The sequence below is a fragment of the Sciurus vulgaris genome (assembly GCF_902686455.1).
Source record: "Sciurus vulgaris genome assembly, chromosome: 7".
Taxonomy (NCBI): Eukaryota; Metazoa; Chordata; class Mammalia; order Rodentia; family Sciuridae; genus Sciurus; species Sciurus vulgaris.
The window spans coordinates 27,215,292-27,234,137 of NC_136467.1; the positions used below are offsets into that span (position 1 = coordinate 27,215,292).

At 40.0% G+C, this 18,846-nt stretch overlaps 1 protein-coding gene across 4 annotated transcripts in view; it reads right to left on the reverse strand.

Moving 5' to 3' along the window:
- The window catches only part of ARFGEF3 (ARFGEF family member 3), a 129,771-nt gene extending 111,351 nt beyond the window's left edge, over positions 1–18,420 (reverse strand). For all 4 annotated transcript variants that reach the window (XM_079148745.1, XM_079148746.1, XM_079148744.1 and 1 more), the window contains exons 1-2: positions 18,269–18,420; positions 15,790–15,921 (exon numbers count right to left, since the gene is read on the reverse strand). In XM_079148745.1, coding sequence (XP_079004871.1) covers positions 15,790–15,921; positions 18,269–18,274 — 138 coding nt within the window. In that variant the 5' untranslated portion in view covers positions 18,275–18,420. The remainder of the gene's footprint in view (positions 1–15,789; positions 15,922–18,268) is intronic.
- Between the last annotated feature and the right edge of the window lie 426 nt (positions 18,421–18,846).

An 18,846-nucleotide genomic window follows, 5' to 3' on the forward strand; every position in this document is an offset into this window, starting at 1 on the left:
GAAGAAGGAAGAGATGGGTGAAAACAGAGAAGGAATGTTGTTTCACAGGCCATTGGCAGTCCCAGCTTTATCTAATGCTTCTTTCTGTCCTACCCACTCCTCTCCCACTAACGGTCACTTAGGGGCTAATAAAAGAAAGATGAGACTTTCAGTATAAAAGCTGTGAGCCTCTCTCCAGACCAAGGGCCCATGTAAGACTGGCCTGAAACAGCTGGCCAGGAATCTGTCCAATAGCAATCAAAGTAAAAAAATGATCAGAGTGCTCCGAAAAAATGACCAGGCCCACTGCTAGGCATGTCACATGAACTGTCTTCACTGGTATTTTTAAAAAATGTTATTATGATATTCCCTATTGTACTAAGAACAAAATGGAGACCCAGAATGATTAAAGAATTTTCCCAAGATCATACAGGTAACAAATTGTGCAACTGAGATTTGAACTCAAAGCATCTGTCTTCTCTGTGCTGAACCACTAGGAATCACTCTCTCTACCTTTCCCTTGGCTCAAATATCCCTGTAATTTTTCCTTTCCAAATCCTCATGGGATTAGAAAGTCTTTTATGCCACTTTTCTCTTCTCTTCTATAATTGTCCCTAGAATGCTGCATGGAATTTTCTTATTTTCCAGTCCTGGCTCCCCTTAGTCCCCAGAATACACAGACAGTAGTTGATGATATTTGCAAGATCTTGAAGGAACATTGAAAATATTGCTTTCTACTTACAGAGCCATTAGAGGACCAATCAATAAAACCCATGGCATTTAAGGATTGCTTCTGATTTTGTAGGTACAAACTCAGACTCTCTCCACTGTTACCATCCTCCATTTGGCTCCTGACTTCTCTTGCTGAAGGAACAGGCATGGGGTACTGGTCTCTGCTCCTCCATCTGAATCACACCTCCATCAACACCATGCTTACCTGCAGCTTGGCCCTGGGATGGGGTGGGTCATCTTCCCAGGACTCTTTTATTCTGGTTTAACTCACCAAAGAGCATAGAAGCCTAGCAAATTACCTCATACAGGATATACACTTAATCAGTATGCCAACTAGCAACTGTCTGAGAAATGTCTCTGTTTTAGCCATGAGCTCACCAGCCCTAGGGAACAATCACAAATAGATAATGTAACTAGAGAATGAAAAAAGATGTTTTTGCCCATTTGAGTCACCAGGATAGGTAAGTTAATAGTAGGTCCATCCCTTGGTTTTTTGATTCTTAAGGTGCTCTATATTCAAGAGTGCACCCAGATAAAAATCAGCTCAGTGCCACAGTGGCCAACAGAAAGGGACTGTGGAGCAGCTGCCCTTTAGACTCATGGGAAATGAATTTCTTTTGTTTAATGACAATCTTTGGGAGCTGGGATTTGGCAGGCAAGGAGGGATGAAAGTGGGAGTCACAGGGTCACCAAGACCTAATCTGGGTTTGGAGGGCGGCTCCACCTTCTATGTCTAGGTAGTATGGTGCCTTTGCTTAAACGCTCCCCCCCCCCCCCCCCCCCCGCCAGGCTCCCCCCACGCTTGCTCCTCTGGTGTTCATGTGATGGCTTCTTTCAGGCTTCAACCCAGATGCCACACCCTCAGAGAGCCTTCTCTGATCACCCCCTCTAAACTGGTCTGTTACATCTCCTGTTTCATTTGCTTCAGGGTGTGTGTCAGCCCCATAAACTGTTGTTAATTTACTGAGCACACTCTTCCCCTTGAACTTGAACATTCTCTGAGCCTGGGGAAGGCCCTCGGGGTTCTCTCATCTGATGCTTCCTTACTTTAATTCTTGAAACATTGCATAGCTTCCCTTTCTTATTCTTTTAATGCTATGTTTATGCCAGGGGGTAGGAAGGCATGAAAGAATGGCTGGTGGATAAGGCCGAGGTGGTCTGTGGAGGTCACTAGGTCCATCTGGACTCTTGGTTTTTAAAGTGCTGGCAATAGAGCCAGCAAATGGAAACACTTTACAGTAAGAGGATGGTGATGGCAAATATTTGTCTGAACTGGTTAATTATTAACATCACTTATGGGACGCAGATGGGCTTTCTGCCTTCTATCTCCCCATGCACTTACATAAGGGGTACAAAAAGTAGTTTTAGAAAGACATTTTCAAAGTCTAACCCAGCTATCTGTGATCAAGAGCTGTGTTTTGGCAGCAGTGGCTGGAGACCTAGGCCCAGGGTCTATGCGGAAGTCTTCACAAGGGTGCCAAGTTGGCACTATTCAGTAATCAAGAGATCAAGAATCTCAGGGGTACACAGGAAGCCTGACTCTGGGTGGCAAGGAATCCCAGGGAGTGTAGAGGGGGCTCCAGACACAGTGCATATGAAGCTACAGGTCCCTTATCCACCCACTAGCCAAAAGTGACCAAATCAAAAGAGTTTTGAAGAAAAGTTTTGCACTCCATTATTCAACTGCCAATATTCTAAGACTTACCGAGCTATAAGGAAAAAACTAAAAACAGAAAATAATGAAAGGAAGTGAAGAACATTAATGAAGCCAGTTCCGTAAGCTCTAGCAGTTTGTTGTGTGGAAAGCACAGCAGGTTTTAATTACAGAGCTGATGGTATCTCTGGCCCCCCATGACTCACGAGATACATAAAAGCCACACTGTCTGGTCAGGATGATGCAGCAGATAGTAATGGCTTATCAAAAATGATAAATGGAGATACTGTTAATGCTCCCAGTGCCTAGCAAGCATTAATCCACTGGATTAAAACACAGATGGGGAGCAGAAACATAGGGTAACAGAAAATTAAAGTATTTGACTTTCACCATATAATGAGTGGGCAAGAAGTTTAGATGAATATTCTGAGCACATTGGCTCCAAGGAAAACTGGTGCACCTAAGTAGTGAGGTCAATTCCATTAAAAAAATACGTTTCCCAGGGTCATTAAAGCATATTGACTAAGTTACCACTGAACAGCCAGAACTTGACTGACAGCATCTTGCAATCAAGCTTACTCCATAAATGAGCTTAGAGAAAAATAGAGAAAACTGGGGCAAGCTTTCCATGAAAAGGGAAGGAATATTATAATGACTATAAAGAGTTCCAAATTGTTTTTTAAAACTCAATTGTTGAATAGTTATTATATGCAAGAAGCATCCTTTGATTAAAGGTGTGTCTAGAAACCTGGGGTAAAAACAAAAAGGAATGGAATTAAACTAAAAAGGAAAAAGTGAACCAGATTTATTGTAAGAACTGGGCGCAATGATAAGAATCTAGAAAACATGGGACAGAGGGATGTGGATAATGGTAAGGAGTAGAAGATCACAGCTGTGCTTTTCTCAGTGGGAACATCCTGGATTAATCCCCAAGGGCATGTCATGGTCATGACCAGAGTTTTTCCATGAGGCAAGAAAACTGTTCTGGAAATCTGAATGTCAGATCTAAGTGGTGTGATTGACAAAAGGAAGTTCCTGCAATCATATAAGGTAATTCAGGTTGATCATCTATAGCCTGGAAATCTGAAATACTCCAAATTCAAAACTTTTTGTGTGCTGCACTCAAAAAAGTTTTGGAACATTTCAGATTAGGATTCTCAACTGGTAACGTCTACCCAAATATTCCAAAATTAAAACACACACACACACACACACACACACACACACACACACACACACACGGAAATCTGAAATACTTCTGGTTGGTTCCAAGTGTTCTAGATAAGGGATCTTCAATCTGTAACAAGGGAGTTTCAGGTGACCTGGTAGGGGCAATTCTAAATTTGTTAAGCTCCCCATTCAGGATGCTCAGCAAGTTGGCAGGACTTCACTTTGAATGGGGAGAAAATCATTTCTATTAGCCAGAGAACATCTCCCATGAAGGCTTACGGAATATTCCCCCACCTAATTTTTCCCTTCTTTTGTACTCACCATCATGAAGGGGAACTTGTATAACATTTGTGAGTCGAAGAGTTAAGATTCCAAATGCATCCTCCACAAGACCATGTCCAGGGTATTCAGGAGTGAAGATGTGCTGCATGAGGTTACTGGGCAGCAATTGCATGTCCACTTAACATCGGCCTATGGTTTGCATTTTTAGGCATTATTTATTAATTCAACAAATATTTACTGAAGTGGGACTAGAAGTCATATCCAGTGCTAGGTGTTGGGCATTATTAACAGTTTGGATCTGGAATGTGCCCCAAAGGCTCATATGTGGAAGACTAGGTCCCTAGTGGTGCAGTGGTCAGAGATAGGGCCTTCAGGAAGGTGACTAGATCATGAGGGCTCTACAGCATTAATGGATTAGTCCATTGATGGATTCATAATGTAATGGTAGTATTGGGAAGTAGTGTAAACTGTAGGAGATGGGGCCTGGTTGGAGGAAGTAGGGCATAAAATCATGCCCTGGAAGGATCTCTTGTCCCCAGCCCCTTCCTCTCTTTCTGCTCCCTGTCTGCCAGGGAGCAGCTTTCCTCTGCCACACCCTTCCTCCATGATGTTCTGCCTCACCTCAGGCTTGAGCAATAGAGTCAGTTGATCATGGACTGAAATCTCTGAAAATGTTAGCCCATTTAAATCATTTATTTTTCTCTGGTATTTTGCTCTGGCGGGGAAAATTTAACACAGGCATATAGTGGTGAGCAAAAAGACACAATTCCTAGTCTTGCAGAGCTAACATCTGGTCTGAATATAGTCATAAAATAAGTGATTACAGTAAGTTGTGATGAACATCCTGCTTGGGAAAATACACTGTACTCTGAAAAGGTGTGTTAAGGACGAACGTGTAATATGTAAGTTGTAATGTTGTAGTAACACATAAAATTAATAAATTAAACCCAGGAAAGAAGGCAAAGGTACTGCCAAAAGATGAGCTAATTCAGGGGAAGTAATCTATGCCTAAGGCCCATGGTGGACACAGGCACATATTGAATGAGTAAAGAATAATTTTTCTCCTCTTTCTTGAATGATTAAAATTATATTAATTTATTCACAAGTGCTTCTTGGAGTGATTGTGGTTTCATTATTCACAATACCAGATGTCATTTGTAAGTTAAACCAAACAAAATAAACTACTAGAGCAAAGGAAATTAGCTATCAATGTGAGTTCAGGCCACAGAAAGCAATGAACTCTCCTTGTGCATGGAGATGCTAATGCCATGCACATTTCCAATCCCAGCCCTGGCTCTGCCTGAGAGTTTATGTTACTTAAGGCATATTTCCTTCTGGCCTCTCATGCACATTGGCTTGAAACTTTATAAAATTAAAAATCATTGCATAATTCCTTCTCTTTAGAAACACTCCAGTTCTTTTTTTTACTCTAAGTTGGCAAAGACAGGGACAGAAAATTCAGGGACAAACATGGGAATATTGAGACCCACGTGCCTATCTGTTGCGTGCACGGCATGCCAACTTTGGCACGCCCAGACTTCTGGAACCTGAAGTGCTAAAAGTGTACCTCCACCTTGAGGTGGAAACAGAGGTTCTTTGCCTATGGTCCCTACACAAATGACAAAGCAGCCTCAGTCTTCTGAAGACCGCAGAGTAGCAGAATGTCTTAGAGTGGAGGAACTAGGGAGTTCCAAAGCACACATAGAATTTCAGAGGATATTTCCTTATTTAGATTTAAAATGTAGATGCCAAAGATAAATACTGTTTTTTCTTATTTTGATCAAAGTCTCTCAACCCCTGCACTATTGACATTTTGACAACTCAGAAATGAATGGTGAGTGATCCTTCCTGTGGGGGTCTCTCCTGTATATTGTAGAATATTTAGTACTGACTCTGGCTTCTCTCCAAAAGATGACAGTAGCATGCCTTTCCTCTCACCAATTGTGACAACCACCATTTTAGACCATTCACCCCATACTCTGTGGATGAAGTTGAGAACCCCTGCAACATGACCTGCAGAGCTAGCATCCAGGCCTTCCAGAAGGAAGGCAGGCGAGCCACTGATCCTTCACTGTCCTGCCATCTTGAGTGGCAGGTAGCAATAGGTGGTTAGCTGCAACTCTAATCTTCATTTTGACTTAAACTAGGTTTCATTTCACAAAATTTCTACCACTGATGCCTTAACTGACTTGCTGTAGGCTGAGGTGATAAGTTAATAGACAAATCACTTTCTGGTTCAGCCTGCCTAAATTCTAGCAAATGGCTATTTGATATTTTTCTAGTCAATAGAAGATTTTGCTAGAATTCCTGAATGCCCAGTTCAGAAAACATTTCAAATTACTCACTTGTTTATGGTCCTGTCTCAAGTTCATTTCTGGCTTTACCTGTTGTACTAGTAATAAGTTGTTGATATTCATCAGATAAGCCCCTAGCACTTTATTTTAGGAAATACTATATCAGCGATAGTCATGAAAAATTATGTAAATATTAATTGAAATGAACTTAAATAATTCACTTGGGCAAATGAACAAATTGTTTCTATTCCTGTTTTCTTCTCTCTTCTAAACTTCTCCCTTAACAAGTTGTCATAGCTCTTACCTCTAATTAGAGGCCTTGAAAATCTACTTTTCAGAGTCAGCGTGCCCTCACATTTCAGTCCTTAATTTCAGTTTCTAAACATCATAAATTAAAATGGTTGTCCCTTGGTATCCAAGGGGGATTAATTCCAGGACCTCAGGCAGGTATCAAAATCACTGGATGCTAAAATCCTTTATATAAGATGGTGTAGTACTTGCACATGACCTTCCCACATCCTTTCAAATTCTTTAAATCATTTCTAGGTCACTTAAAATGCCTAATACAATGTAGCTATGTAAACAGTTGTTTAGGAAACAATGACAAGAAAAAAGTCTGTTCATATTCAGCACAGATGCAGTTTTTTCTAAACATTTTCAATTTATGGTTGGTCAAATCTGTAGATATGAAAGTTGAGTATGGCAATTGTGTACCTCTTCATCTCTTTCCTATTAGATTATAAATTCTTGTCTTCCGATGTCTTGATTTTAATCCCACACATAGTTTGATACACTTTTGTTAACAAAAATATATCCACAGAGTGTTAGAGCTTGGATCTTAAATGTACCCCAAGGCTCTTGAGTTGAAGGCTGGGTCAACAGTCTTTGGCACTACTGGGAGATGGAAGATACTTTAGGAGGTGGGGCCTAGCTGTAAGAGAGTTAAATCCCTGGTGAAATGTCCTGGAAAAGAAAGAATATTGAGGACATTGCCTTTTCCCATCTCTCAGCAGCCATGAGGTAGCAGTTTTGTTTCACTACAGGCTCCCCCTTGATGTTCTGCCTCACCACATGCTCAAAAGTGACAGATCTAGCTGACCATGGACTGAAATCTCTGAAACTGAGAGCCAAAATAAATCCTTCCTTCTTATAAGCATATTTTCTCAGGCATTTTGTCACAGCAATGGAAAGCTAACTAGTACTGATCAAGCTAATGAAAACAAAGTCTATAAAACAATTAAAATGTTCAAAAAGTTGTGTTTCTTTTTCTAATTTAACTCATAACAAGCTCCTTTGGATGTAATCCCTCAGACTTTTAAGAAATCATATTGTGTTAATATTCATCCTCTCCCCTCTTCTCTTTCTCTCCCAGAATGGGAGTGTCATCTCAAATAGTCTCTGTCCATATAACCATGCAATTCTTGGTGATTTTAGAATTGATGCTTATGGACATGTCCAATCAATTTTCTAAAGACTAAGTTTTTAAAGCACTAGAGTTAACTTGATTCTCTATGTGTAAAATTATAATGGGCTTCTAAAATATTCAAATCACATAAACTCCACCTGGTAGGGCAGAAGATAACTTATCAATTCAACTAAATAGTGGCATACTTTCTAGAGACTGTGGGATTATAACTAATGGTTAAGGTCTTAAATATATCTAAGTGGATAACTGATATATAATAATTTTTAAAATTCTTCTTTTAAGTTAGAGAGTTGTAATTCAACAATCATAAATATAAGATCCTTCTTTAGAAATCAGAAATATATATGATGATACACATATTCTTCTGTTACTAAAGATGGCAATTACCCTGGCTTAGGTTTTACAGAGAGGATCTATAGATGAAGAAAAGATTTAGAAGAAACTCATATGATATTCCTAATGCTTTGGTTCATAATTTGAGTGAGTTCAAAGGTGTTCATTTTCTCATTACACTACACATATTATTTTCTATTAAGTAGAAAAAAATGAAAGCTAGCAATGACCCTGTGCCATGTATTCTTCTAAGCACTTCTTTTACTTTTAACTCCTGTAAGACTCAAGGCAATCCCAAGAGGTATGCACCAATATTATTCACATTATGCACATTAGGTCATCGAGGTCGCAACAAAGAAAGTTTAAGTTCCCAAGACCACCAGGCTTTCTAGCTCTAGAAAGTGTGCTCCTACCACTCTGCTACCAAATATTTTGGAAAGAGGAAAAAATAACAAGAAATCTAAAAAGGTGACAGAGTTTAGGGCCTGTTTCACAGGACAGGCACACTGTGGCATCCCCCACTCTGGCAGACCTGCTGGCCATGTGAAGTTCCTCAATGAATACAGATCAACTGGGGGATTTCTGCTCTCTCAGTATGTTTTCTTGTTCTTCAGTCACCATAAAGCTCACCCTGATCTTGTCACTAGTTCAGACCCCTAAGTCTGGAAGTTATCTTCTTATCCAAAGTTCTATGTCTGAAGGCCAGATCAATTCCCAGGTCTATTATAAAGCCTTTCCAGAAAAATCTAAGTGATTGAAAAAGCAATTCTGTTCCAGAGACTTATTTAAACCCATCCCAAACTAAACCACCCCAACTTCAATTTATTTACAAAAGGATATAGGAGGTTATTTTGATTCTAAAATAAAATGTGTATTGATTTTTCTTATTTCTGAACTCATGCAGGGTATTATCTGTAATCAGAATTTATTGTTGTTTTTCCTGGTGGGCCACTAAAAACTACCACATGTTCCCTTCTCCTCTCTATTAGTCAATAACTAAATTAGCAAGAAATTAGTAAGCCATGTGCCAACTGCTCTGCTAGGCACCAAAGGGTGAGAAACAATACTAATAGTATATCATTAGTTTTTATTTACTAACTACTGAAATTTTCCTGTTGTGCTTGAATTAAAAGTTTAGGAATAACTAGTTGGAGAGACCACAGTGGGTCACTGCAGGGAGGCCACTAGGCCTGGGCTAACCTCATAGCCACCTGAACACAACTTCATCCCTTCCCTCTGAGAAAAGTGCATAAGAACAGAGCAGGAGGTGGCAAAGGGGATAATGTGCCAGCTGCCTCTGGCTGGGGGAAAATAAGCCAGGCTATGATTCTCATGTGATAAGTGCTGTGGCAGGCAGTCAACACTGCTGCCTCCTTTTGCAGGAACAGAAATCTGGGCACATGGCTGCCCAAGCTAAAGACTACATTTCCCAGACTTCCCTGCAACTGAGTTTGCCTTGTGACTGAGTTCTGCCAATTGGAGATAAGCAGAAATGTTGTCCCCTTTTCCCTTCCTCCTGCTGCAAGCCATGAACTATAGGGTAGAGGAACAACATCCAAGAAATGAAGGTCTAATAATGTGGTTTAGCCAATACTGACCTAGGTTTATGTGAAAGAATATGAGAACACTGCCTTGTTTTAGCTGAGATGAAGCCTAATACTGCAATCCTCTCTCCCTCTCTCCAGCCATAGCCCTCCTTGCCTATCTGGTTCTGACTTATGCTTTAGATCTTTTTCACTTTAAGGATCACTTCTTCAGAATAGCCTTCTCTGTCCTGCTTTTAAATCTGCTCTCCATCAGGTCCTATTAAATATACTCTTCTAGTCTCTAGATTATTTTGTCATTGCATTTATCATAGTTTAGGTGTATTTACATATTTCGCTAATTTCTGTTTCCATCACTTGTCTCCAAACAAAGGTTTCATTTTTGTTTGGCTTTGGTTTTCCTTTTCCTCACCATAGGATCATCTATGTCCAGCACAGTGTCTGACACAAAAGAAGTCATCAAATATTGGCTGCATAAATGATTGAAAAAAGAATCTTTCCAGCCAGTGGTAGCACAAGCCTGTAATCCCAGCAGCTTGGGTGGCTGAGACAGTAGGATCTTGAGTTCAAAGTCAACTTCAGCAAAAGAGAGGTGCTAGGCAACTCAGTGAGACCCTGTCTATAAATAAAATACAAAATAGGGCTGGGGATGTGGTTCAGTGGTCAAGTGCCCCCGAGTTCAATCCCTAGTACTTCCCACCCACTCCCAAAAAGGATCTTTCCACTCTAGGAACCCTAGAACATCCACAGTTTATTAAATACATAGGGCCTCTGCATTTATGCTTGCTTAACTCATGATCATTGGGAGAAAGTTTTTTTATTTTTCGTTTTTGTTTGGTTTGTTTGTTTTTTTGGTACCAGGGATTGAATCCAGGGGCACTTAACTGCCGAGCTACATCCCAACCTCTTTTTTTAAAAAAATTGAGACAAGGTTTTGTTAAATTGCTGAGGCTAGCTTTGATCTTGTGATCTTCCTGCATCAGCCTCCTGAGTCGTTGGTATCTCACCACAGTCAGCAGGAGAGTTTTAAAACAGTTGATAGAGTGATTCCCAAATGGGTTCAAATGGCACACAGCTGGCAACAGTGGTGGTTTAAAAAAAAGAAATTAGTAGAAAGTATAAAAATCTTATCTAAAAAATAATGCATAGAATATTTTAAGAAAGTTTTCAATATTTGTCCCTTGATTTTTTTTATACATTTTCCCACCTGCTTTAGGCAGTCATTTCAAAGGGAGAGCAACTTAATAAGAGTTATATTGATGTGTGTGCAAAACAAAAAACGATTATCTCCTTCAACCTCAGCAGTAGGAAGGAGAAAGAATGTCTAAGAACAAATGACTTAGGGGAGCCACATATTTAGACACATCTCTGCATTTACTGCACAAACAATGTTTGTAAGTTGTTTGACCTCCAACAATGGTTCATTAAGGAATTATACATTTTTCATCAAACATTGGATTTTTCCTTAATGCTAGAGACTGCTGCAAATCTTCTAGAGTATCTCAGTGGCTTTAGGTTAAGAAGGGATTTCATTTCTCTTATAGGAGAAGGCAAGACAAATTAGTCATTTCACCCTCAAACTTCACTAATGATCATTCTTTCCTTCAGGCCAGAGTTAAGAACACTAAAACTAACCATTTGGATACATTTCCCAATATAATACTTTCATTAAAACATTACTGAAAAGAGACTTAAAAATGGTCCTTCTGGGCTGGGGGTTATAGTTCAGTGATAAGAGTGCTTGCCTAGCATACACAAGGCCCTGGGTTCAATTCCTGCTGCTACAAAGAACAAAACAGAAAATACAAATGGTCCTTCCATGTGACCTGTTCCTTACTCCCAGATCAAGGGCAGAGTGTAGTGCTGGCATGGAGTTTAGGAGCACACTGCTCTCCAGCTTGTAATACCAGAGTTCCAAGTGGACACCCTGAGGCTAAGGACTGCCAGCCACCCAGATAGTAAATTCCTTATACACAATTCTCTCTTGTTTGTATTTTCTGGAGATGTTTGCTAGGCTCTTGTCATATAAAAAGACCTCAACAGGAAATAGGAAAGGTAGGGGAATGAATTAGACAAAAATTTCCTATATTCATATATGAATATAAGATCAGTATTAACTCCACATCATGTAGTTAACTCCACAAAAACATAGTTATATTCCATGAATGCATAGTATGTCAAAATACACTTCTGCCATGTACACCTAAATATAACAACAAAAAAGACCTTGACAGCAGGTGAGATCATCTTTCCTGTTCCCCAAGTCTCCTGCATGCACCCAGAGCCAATAGCTAATTTTGTAGGACATAGACTATTTGATTCTTTGTTCATGCTTGAATCTAGCTCACAGAATTAGGGGATATAATTATCCTGGGAGGACACAGAAAACACACAGCACTCTGAGCACCTTGGTTTGCCCCTCATTAGCCTACCACTCGCATTTTTTGTTTGACCATCTATGTACAACGGGAATAGTAATGTCTACCTCCTAACAGGTCTTTTGAGACAGCCTTAATAGGCAAAGGGAACCCACTGTTTAAGAACACAGATTTTCCCTCGGGCTGAATCATGGTTCAAATACTGGTCTTGTCATTTCACTAGCTATGTGACCTTGGTATGAATATAAAGTATTTGCCAGAGTGTCTGAAGCATAATAAATGTTAAATAATCAGCCCCTGTCAATTCTCCTTTCAAAATTATAAAGCACTCCACTAACATTCACCTCTATTATCTAAAGATGTACATAAAGTAAGACATCTCATAATAGAACCTCATCAAATGCTTCCCCAAGCTCCAGTATCATATCCTTCCTTATCACCAAAGCCAGCTTGCCCTCCCAAGATAGGATGCTCTGCCCTCTCACGCCTTAGAGAGGAAGAAGGTCAGCCATAATTCCTCTCTGTTTTGAAGACTCAGTCAGCTGTATAAGTTAATAACCTCACTAAAGGTTACCCATTAGAGAGTAGGACAGGAAGTCCTAATTACTCCAGTCAGAGATGCCATTATGTCCATGACTCCCATAAAGTCCTCATGGCCTTGTGGAAATGGCACACACCAGGGGAAATGTCACCAAATCAGACAAGTATTTGACTAAATATTCATAGATGGCATTGCTCCTGCCATCTATGAATCCATTTCATAGGTAATCTATCTTCAGAAAAACCTTCTGTTTCTCTACAGATCTGACACATTATTTGCTCAAGCTATAAAATTTTTATTTGGATTCCATGGCCATTTGGATAAATCAAAATTGCCTTTCCTCCCACCTCCTGTTAAATGGTAAAACGTTTCAAATAGTTTCCAGACCATGTGCTCAAACCTCATTCCTGATGAATTTGTCAGAAGGAAGCATCATCGATTTGTTTTTAACCCTTTGCTTAAAAAGTCTAGGACCTACTTTCTAAATGAGAGCACTACTGCTAGAATCTTGGGTTTCATTATTAGCTAGTTTCTGTTTAGTCTTGGAGAAAACTATAAGAGGAAGCTATTTCTCTGCAGGAATTGAATACAATTGCAATGCAATCATATGAGTGTGACCTGTTTGGATTTCTCATATTTACAAACACTAGCAGATAGCAATATGGAAATAAGATACATGATACAGCTTTTTAAAAAGAACGCTTAGAATTTGTTATAAAAATGTACCATAGCTGGGGTTGGATAGACATAAATAGAAACTGCATAATGTGGCTTTATCCCTCCTAAACTGTTTTCCCAGACCAATATTTGAAAATGCCAACCATATCTTATTTTAAAAGATTTTCTGTGCAACAAGAAAACTGGAGGATTTATACAGGAAATATCCAGTTTTAATAACTTGTCACCAGAATAAGTTATGTGAAAACCAAGACTAAAGGAACATACCTTTCTTATGTGATGGGAATTCATTTTTTCCCAATTTTATCTCCTCTTTTTTAATATAATATAAAATAGATAGTAGAATCATTTTAATGTAGAAGTGGTATTAACAAAACAAGGACTTACTTAAGAGTTTTTACTGGGGTCATTACCAGGATTGCAGAACTACAAGACAAACAGGTGTGGGTCTCTGGAAACCAGTACAAATATAGAATTCCTTGTGCACAGAGTAAGGAGATAAAATTTATTATTCTAAGTCAGAGAGTCTATAATTTAGATCAATATTTATACATAAATGAGCATGTTAAATCTCGGAAATAGCAAATGATAAGGAAGCCTTCTCCTGTAATCTATCACAGATAAATGACTTCTTCTAAAATTTTATTTCATACTAATATCACCAAAAATATACTTGCCTCACCATTGATTAAATGTTGGTTCACCATTAAAAATACACTACAAAAAATAGCTTAAGTCTGGGTTTGTTGTGAATTATTTCCCCCCAATTTCAATATTTAAATAGTTAAAAATAATAGCACATTGCAAAGACCCCCATCCTTTTAAGGGCCTTTAAAATGGGTTTGGGAAATCTAATTTTAAAGAACGACTATGGAGATTATTGCTTTTCTTTTTCTGACAATGTCTGATTTTCCTTCCAGGCATCAAGCGTAAGCACCAGGGCCTATTAGGAAATCACTGGGAAGACCATTAAGATGGGCTTCCCATGATTTCCAGTAGAGTTAACATGTGTCATCTCCTGTCCTCCGCAAGGCGAGCAGGAGGCACCGCAGGGCAGGAGTTAGAGAGCAAGCTCAAGTTCTCAGAACAGGTGTTACTGTTGACAGAGTCATCAAACATCCCACCTCTTTGTAGCTCCTAAAACAACCTGTACTTTCTCATTTTCAATATAAATTCCTGTATTCTACAAAAAACAAAACAAAACAAAAAATCTATTCCTAGGAGAATTTCCAGAGTTAACAGAATCTGTGAGGCATGCTCTACATATGACATCAAAGCTCACCCTCCAGTACGTGGGGCCTCACAGAGGAAGACAGACTGGCCAGGCAGCTGGCCCTGCCTCTCCTCAAGTGGCAGGAAGGAAGTGGATGAGGGAAACACAGCTGGAGGTGGTTTTTCCAGGTTTTCTGTGAGTGCATGGCACACAGGCCAAGAGCAAAGGATGAGGTAGAACTGTACTTTTCAGAATCAAAGGGGGAGTGAAAGATAGGTGACATCTTAAAAATCAGCCGGCTCAGGGTTCTCAATGTGTCTAAGACTCACTTGGGACACCAGAGACAACTGCATATTCCTAGTTTCACCCACAGACGCTCTGACTCAGAAGCAGCAGGCCACAGTGGTAGCAGTGGGAACACTTCCAAAGCACTTGCTTTGTGCCAGACACTGTGCTGAGGTCTTTATAAATGTCACCTCACTTTAGTTCTATCAGGTAGGTGCTCCTATTTCCCCCATTTTATGGGTGAAGAAATCAAGATGCAAAGTGGTTAAGAAATTTGCCAAGCACAACCTGCTAGGCATGGAGGAAAGAGGATTCAAACCAGACCAAACACCTTCAGAATCTGAGCCCTTGATCCCTGCCCCAAACCACCCTTCAACTGCATTAGGGGTAAGCCTGGGCATTCAGGAAACGATGTGACAGAAGTCAACGTTTTCTTTTCTGAATGAAGAAACTGAAACCCAAAGAAGCAAAGTCTTTTATCTGAGACAACATCCAACAGTACATTTCCAGAAGAAATAATACATTCTATGATATCAACTGTTCTCAAATATTCCTCTACACTGTTCCTCTAGGGACGAAGAGGACAGATCACATTACTAAAAACCACCTTTTCATTCCAGCTATGTTACTGTGACCAACGTGCTGTTCTGGGGGCACATTCCATCTTTTCTGCCTAACTAAGCATTCACTCACAGAATATGACCTAGTTCCATCAGCATAAGGGATTCCCAATCCTGGTGATTTTCAAGGGAAAGGAGGGAAGGGGAGAGGGACTCATGCCATCCTTAAACTGGAAGTGGTCTTAGAATGAGGGAATAAGGTTCACATCGCTGAGAAAGAAAAAATGATGTGATTTTGATATTCCACAGAAGGATGGTCTTTGGCCCCCTAAACAGCCATTTCTACAATCTCAGTACATGGCATGTGTCTTGATTGTCTTTGCTTTGTTGTGACATACACAGGCAGGCAGAATACCCAGAATTAGACTGACCTCAAGCTGGAGCAAACTGCTCACATATATTCTCTTAAAAGGTAACACACTTCCTAACCACACTTGAAATGCAGGATCAGGCCAAATATCTTATAGATTTGTTGAAATTGCACCTTTTTACCATTCAACAGTCAAGGTAATTTGGGAAGACCACACGCAAGGATAATAACCATCTATCCTAAATGAAAGATGACCACAAAGTGGAGACAGTTCCAAGGTAGCAACAAGTGCTGGGGTCAGAATGTGTTCCTGTTCCAGTGACGCACACTGGTGGCCACGTCAAACCAACCTTCATCACTTCCACCTGCAAGTCTTCATTAAGCGAAGGCGTCACTTTCACAGCATTCAGGATCTGATTGAGCAGCTGCTTCTCATCAGAGTCTGTTTCCATGGATACAAACCTCTCTTCTGACAGAAGCTTCTGTAAGAGGCACAAGGCAGTGATCATAGATAAGGCAGCAGGAGAGAGCCTATTCTGTTGTATCTCATTATGTATCGATCAGTTTTCTTACTCAGGAGGTGTGTAACTGTAGCCATTAGGAAGGAAAGAAATGCTATGTGCCATTAAAAAGAGAAATGCATCCACCCTTGGATAAATGGTTTTTGGCAAAGACTTTTTCCTGATACATTCGCTCAAAATGTTAGTAGCAAGATTTTAACATGCCAGTCATCTAGATTATTCAGCTGGTGGGGATGAGGGATGGATCTGGCCATGGGAACTTAGTGTCAACAGTGGTCTTTCACACCTACCCCCTTTCTCAATGTATCTTTGTTATGAAAGGGAAAGTTCATCTGTCTGGTATTTAAATTTTAATTTCCTAATGCAAGCTGTCATTTGCCCAGGAGTCACTTGAAGAATGCACACATCTTAATATATATCTCATTAGAAAATGATCTCATAAAACCCAAACGAGAAAGCATTTTTGCAATGAGGACTCCCGGGAGTCCTGCTCATAGGATAGCCCTCTGCTATTTCTGGACAAACGCTTCCTTAGGTTGTGCCGAGCCCACCAGCTACCTGTTCTACTCCCTCAGCTTTCCCCAGAGCCATGCGAACTGTGTCCAGCCATCAAGTTTCCCCAAAACTTTCTTCTCTGTACTAAGTCTCCTCAGCCTCCTTCAAGGGTTCTCCACATGTGAAGGTCTCATTGCACTTTCCTGCTCAGAATGTGGCCCCAGGAGTGACTGCAGTACTTCCAGGCGACCTGATATTAATGTGACTCATAACATGAGTCACATTCTCAGGTCAGAAGAGTTTAGCTAGTAGTCATGGCACATTCCATACTGACTCACCCTGAAGTCCCTAATTCTCACAAGGTTACAATTAAGCTGTTCTCCCCGATTCTGAACTGGTATGGTGGAGTTCTTGAAACCCCAATATAGAACTTTATATTATCCCCGTCTAATTTGTCCCTGTCTGATTTGTTCTTTTCTCATGTAGCTTAGAGTCCCTGCTTGTAAGGAACTTCTGGAATTCAGATTCATCTGGCCTGAAGAATCTCCCTTGCATCTTCATGCTACTGCATAATGGGAGAGCAAGCACTCTGGCTTCCTGCTCAAGACTCCCGGATGTTGTGCCCAATTCTTTCAAAAGGATGATGTCGTATACCCAGAGCAGCTCAGAGTTAAAGTTTATATACAAAGTTGTTTTTACATAAATGATAAAGACTGGGAAGCTCTGAAATGTGCCTATTATTACCAGGTGGTAGGTAGCAGGGTATAGATAGTAACAGAGAGATTCTCAACCCAATAAGTCATCAAGTCATTGAAATTAACAAAAGTAAGCCCGCAAGAGCTTGGTACTGTAGCTAAGAATGTTCCAGGGTTAAAAAAAAACAAAAACAAAAAACCGGGAAATCCCAAATCAAAACAATACAAGAGAAAAGGGAACAAAATCCACTGGTAAAACAAACTCTTATTATTTTTAAGAGTTCCAGTCACCTTGCCGGAAAGCAAAAGGTTTTTAATAACATTATTGACAATTCAAAAATCTCAAATGCTCCTGCATGTTAAAGTATACTCATCTAATTCCAACCCACTGGGAGTAAAAAGAGCTGTCTTCTCACATATTCATATGAATTAACTCTTACGAGGTATTAGGAGGGACCTGTGAACTTGGAAAACTCACTATAAAATTGTCCTTACTGACATGAAAAGACATTGACAAGTGCCACCAATTCCTGCCCATGAGTCCCTGCAGGCCTGGATGTCACAATGTTCACCTTTTCACATTATGTTTGGTGTAAAACACAAATGCTCGGAAGAAATGTGTTCAAGCCATCTGACTTTTCTTATCAAACCAAATTTCTTTTTTCTTCTCAGTCTTATTCTAGAAACAAGATGTATCAATTCATTCACCACTAACAGTAGAATAAAGAACAAAACAAAATCTTTCCAGCTTACCATCAATTCTCATTACACAGAACCACAGATATTGAATGTACATGAGATTTGAGTGGTATGAACTTGGGGTCCCTCTTCCTTGGAATCTCTTAGTCTCCTAAAAGTTGGACTACACAAAAACTATTTCACATCTGTGTGAGTTAGCTGGATCCCCATGAATCAGTGTTTGACTGCAAAGACTCAACTGAATAATGCTGTGCACTGAGAAAATCTGGTGAAGAAAATCCAGTTATCCTCCATGGCTATTCCATATTTTTGCCTGGATTTTTAAGCCATCCATGTTTAAAATGTTAACTACTTGCTCTATCATCGCCCAAGTGGCCTGTCAATTTCTGTCACTCCACTACATTCTGTCAAAACCATACCTGCATCCCTGCCAAAGCATGTTGGGCCAGTTTCACATTCTTGGATTCCAAAGCCAGCTGGAGAGGCAGCAGGCACTTCTCCCTGGCAAACACAGAGATAAGGACAACATGTGAGCTCAGTGAAGCTGGCAGTCAAGTGATATGAGCCTTATGTACCCCCACCCCCCAAACACTGCCCCCCAACACAAACCATAACCAATAATGAAATTGCACATGTGCTTAAAAATGCAGCAAAAAATAAACTGTGCAGAAAGAATAGTGTATCTGGAGCTAGTCTTCTTAGTAAAGTTACAGGAAGAGTGAATATATTTACTTGCACTAGTTAGCATATGGAATCAATACACCATCCATGAACATGTTTGCCCTTCCCAGATGATTGCATTGCTCACCCGCTACACCAGAGATGATCAACCCTGGGAGCATCACATATATAGATTTCTGAGCCTTGCTACTAACCCCTTCCTACCTCATTGTCACCAACACTCTGCCTCATCAACATCAATTACCAGTCTGCTAATTTGTCAATTCCTCCCTAACTCAAAGTACACAACAGTATAATAATTTAAAAATTTTCTCTG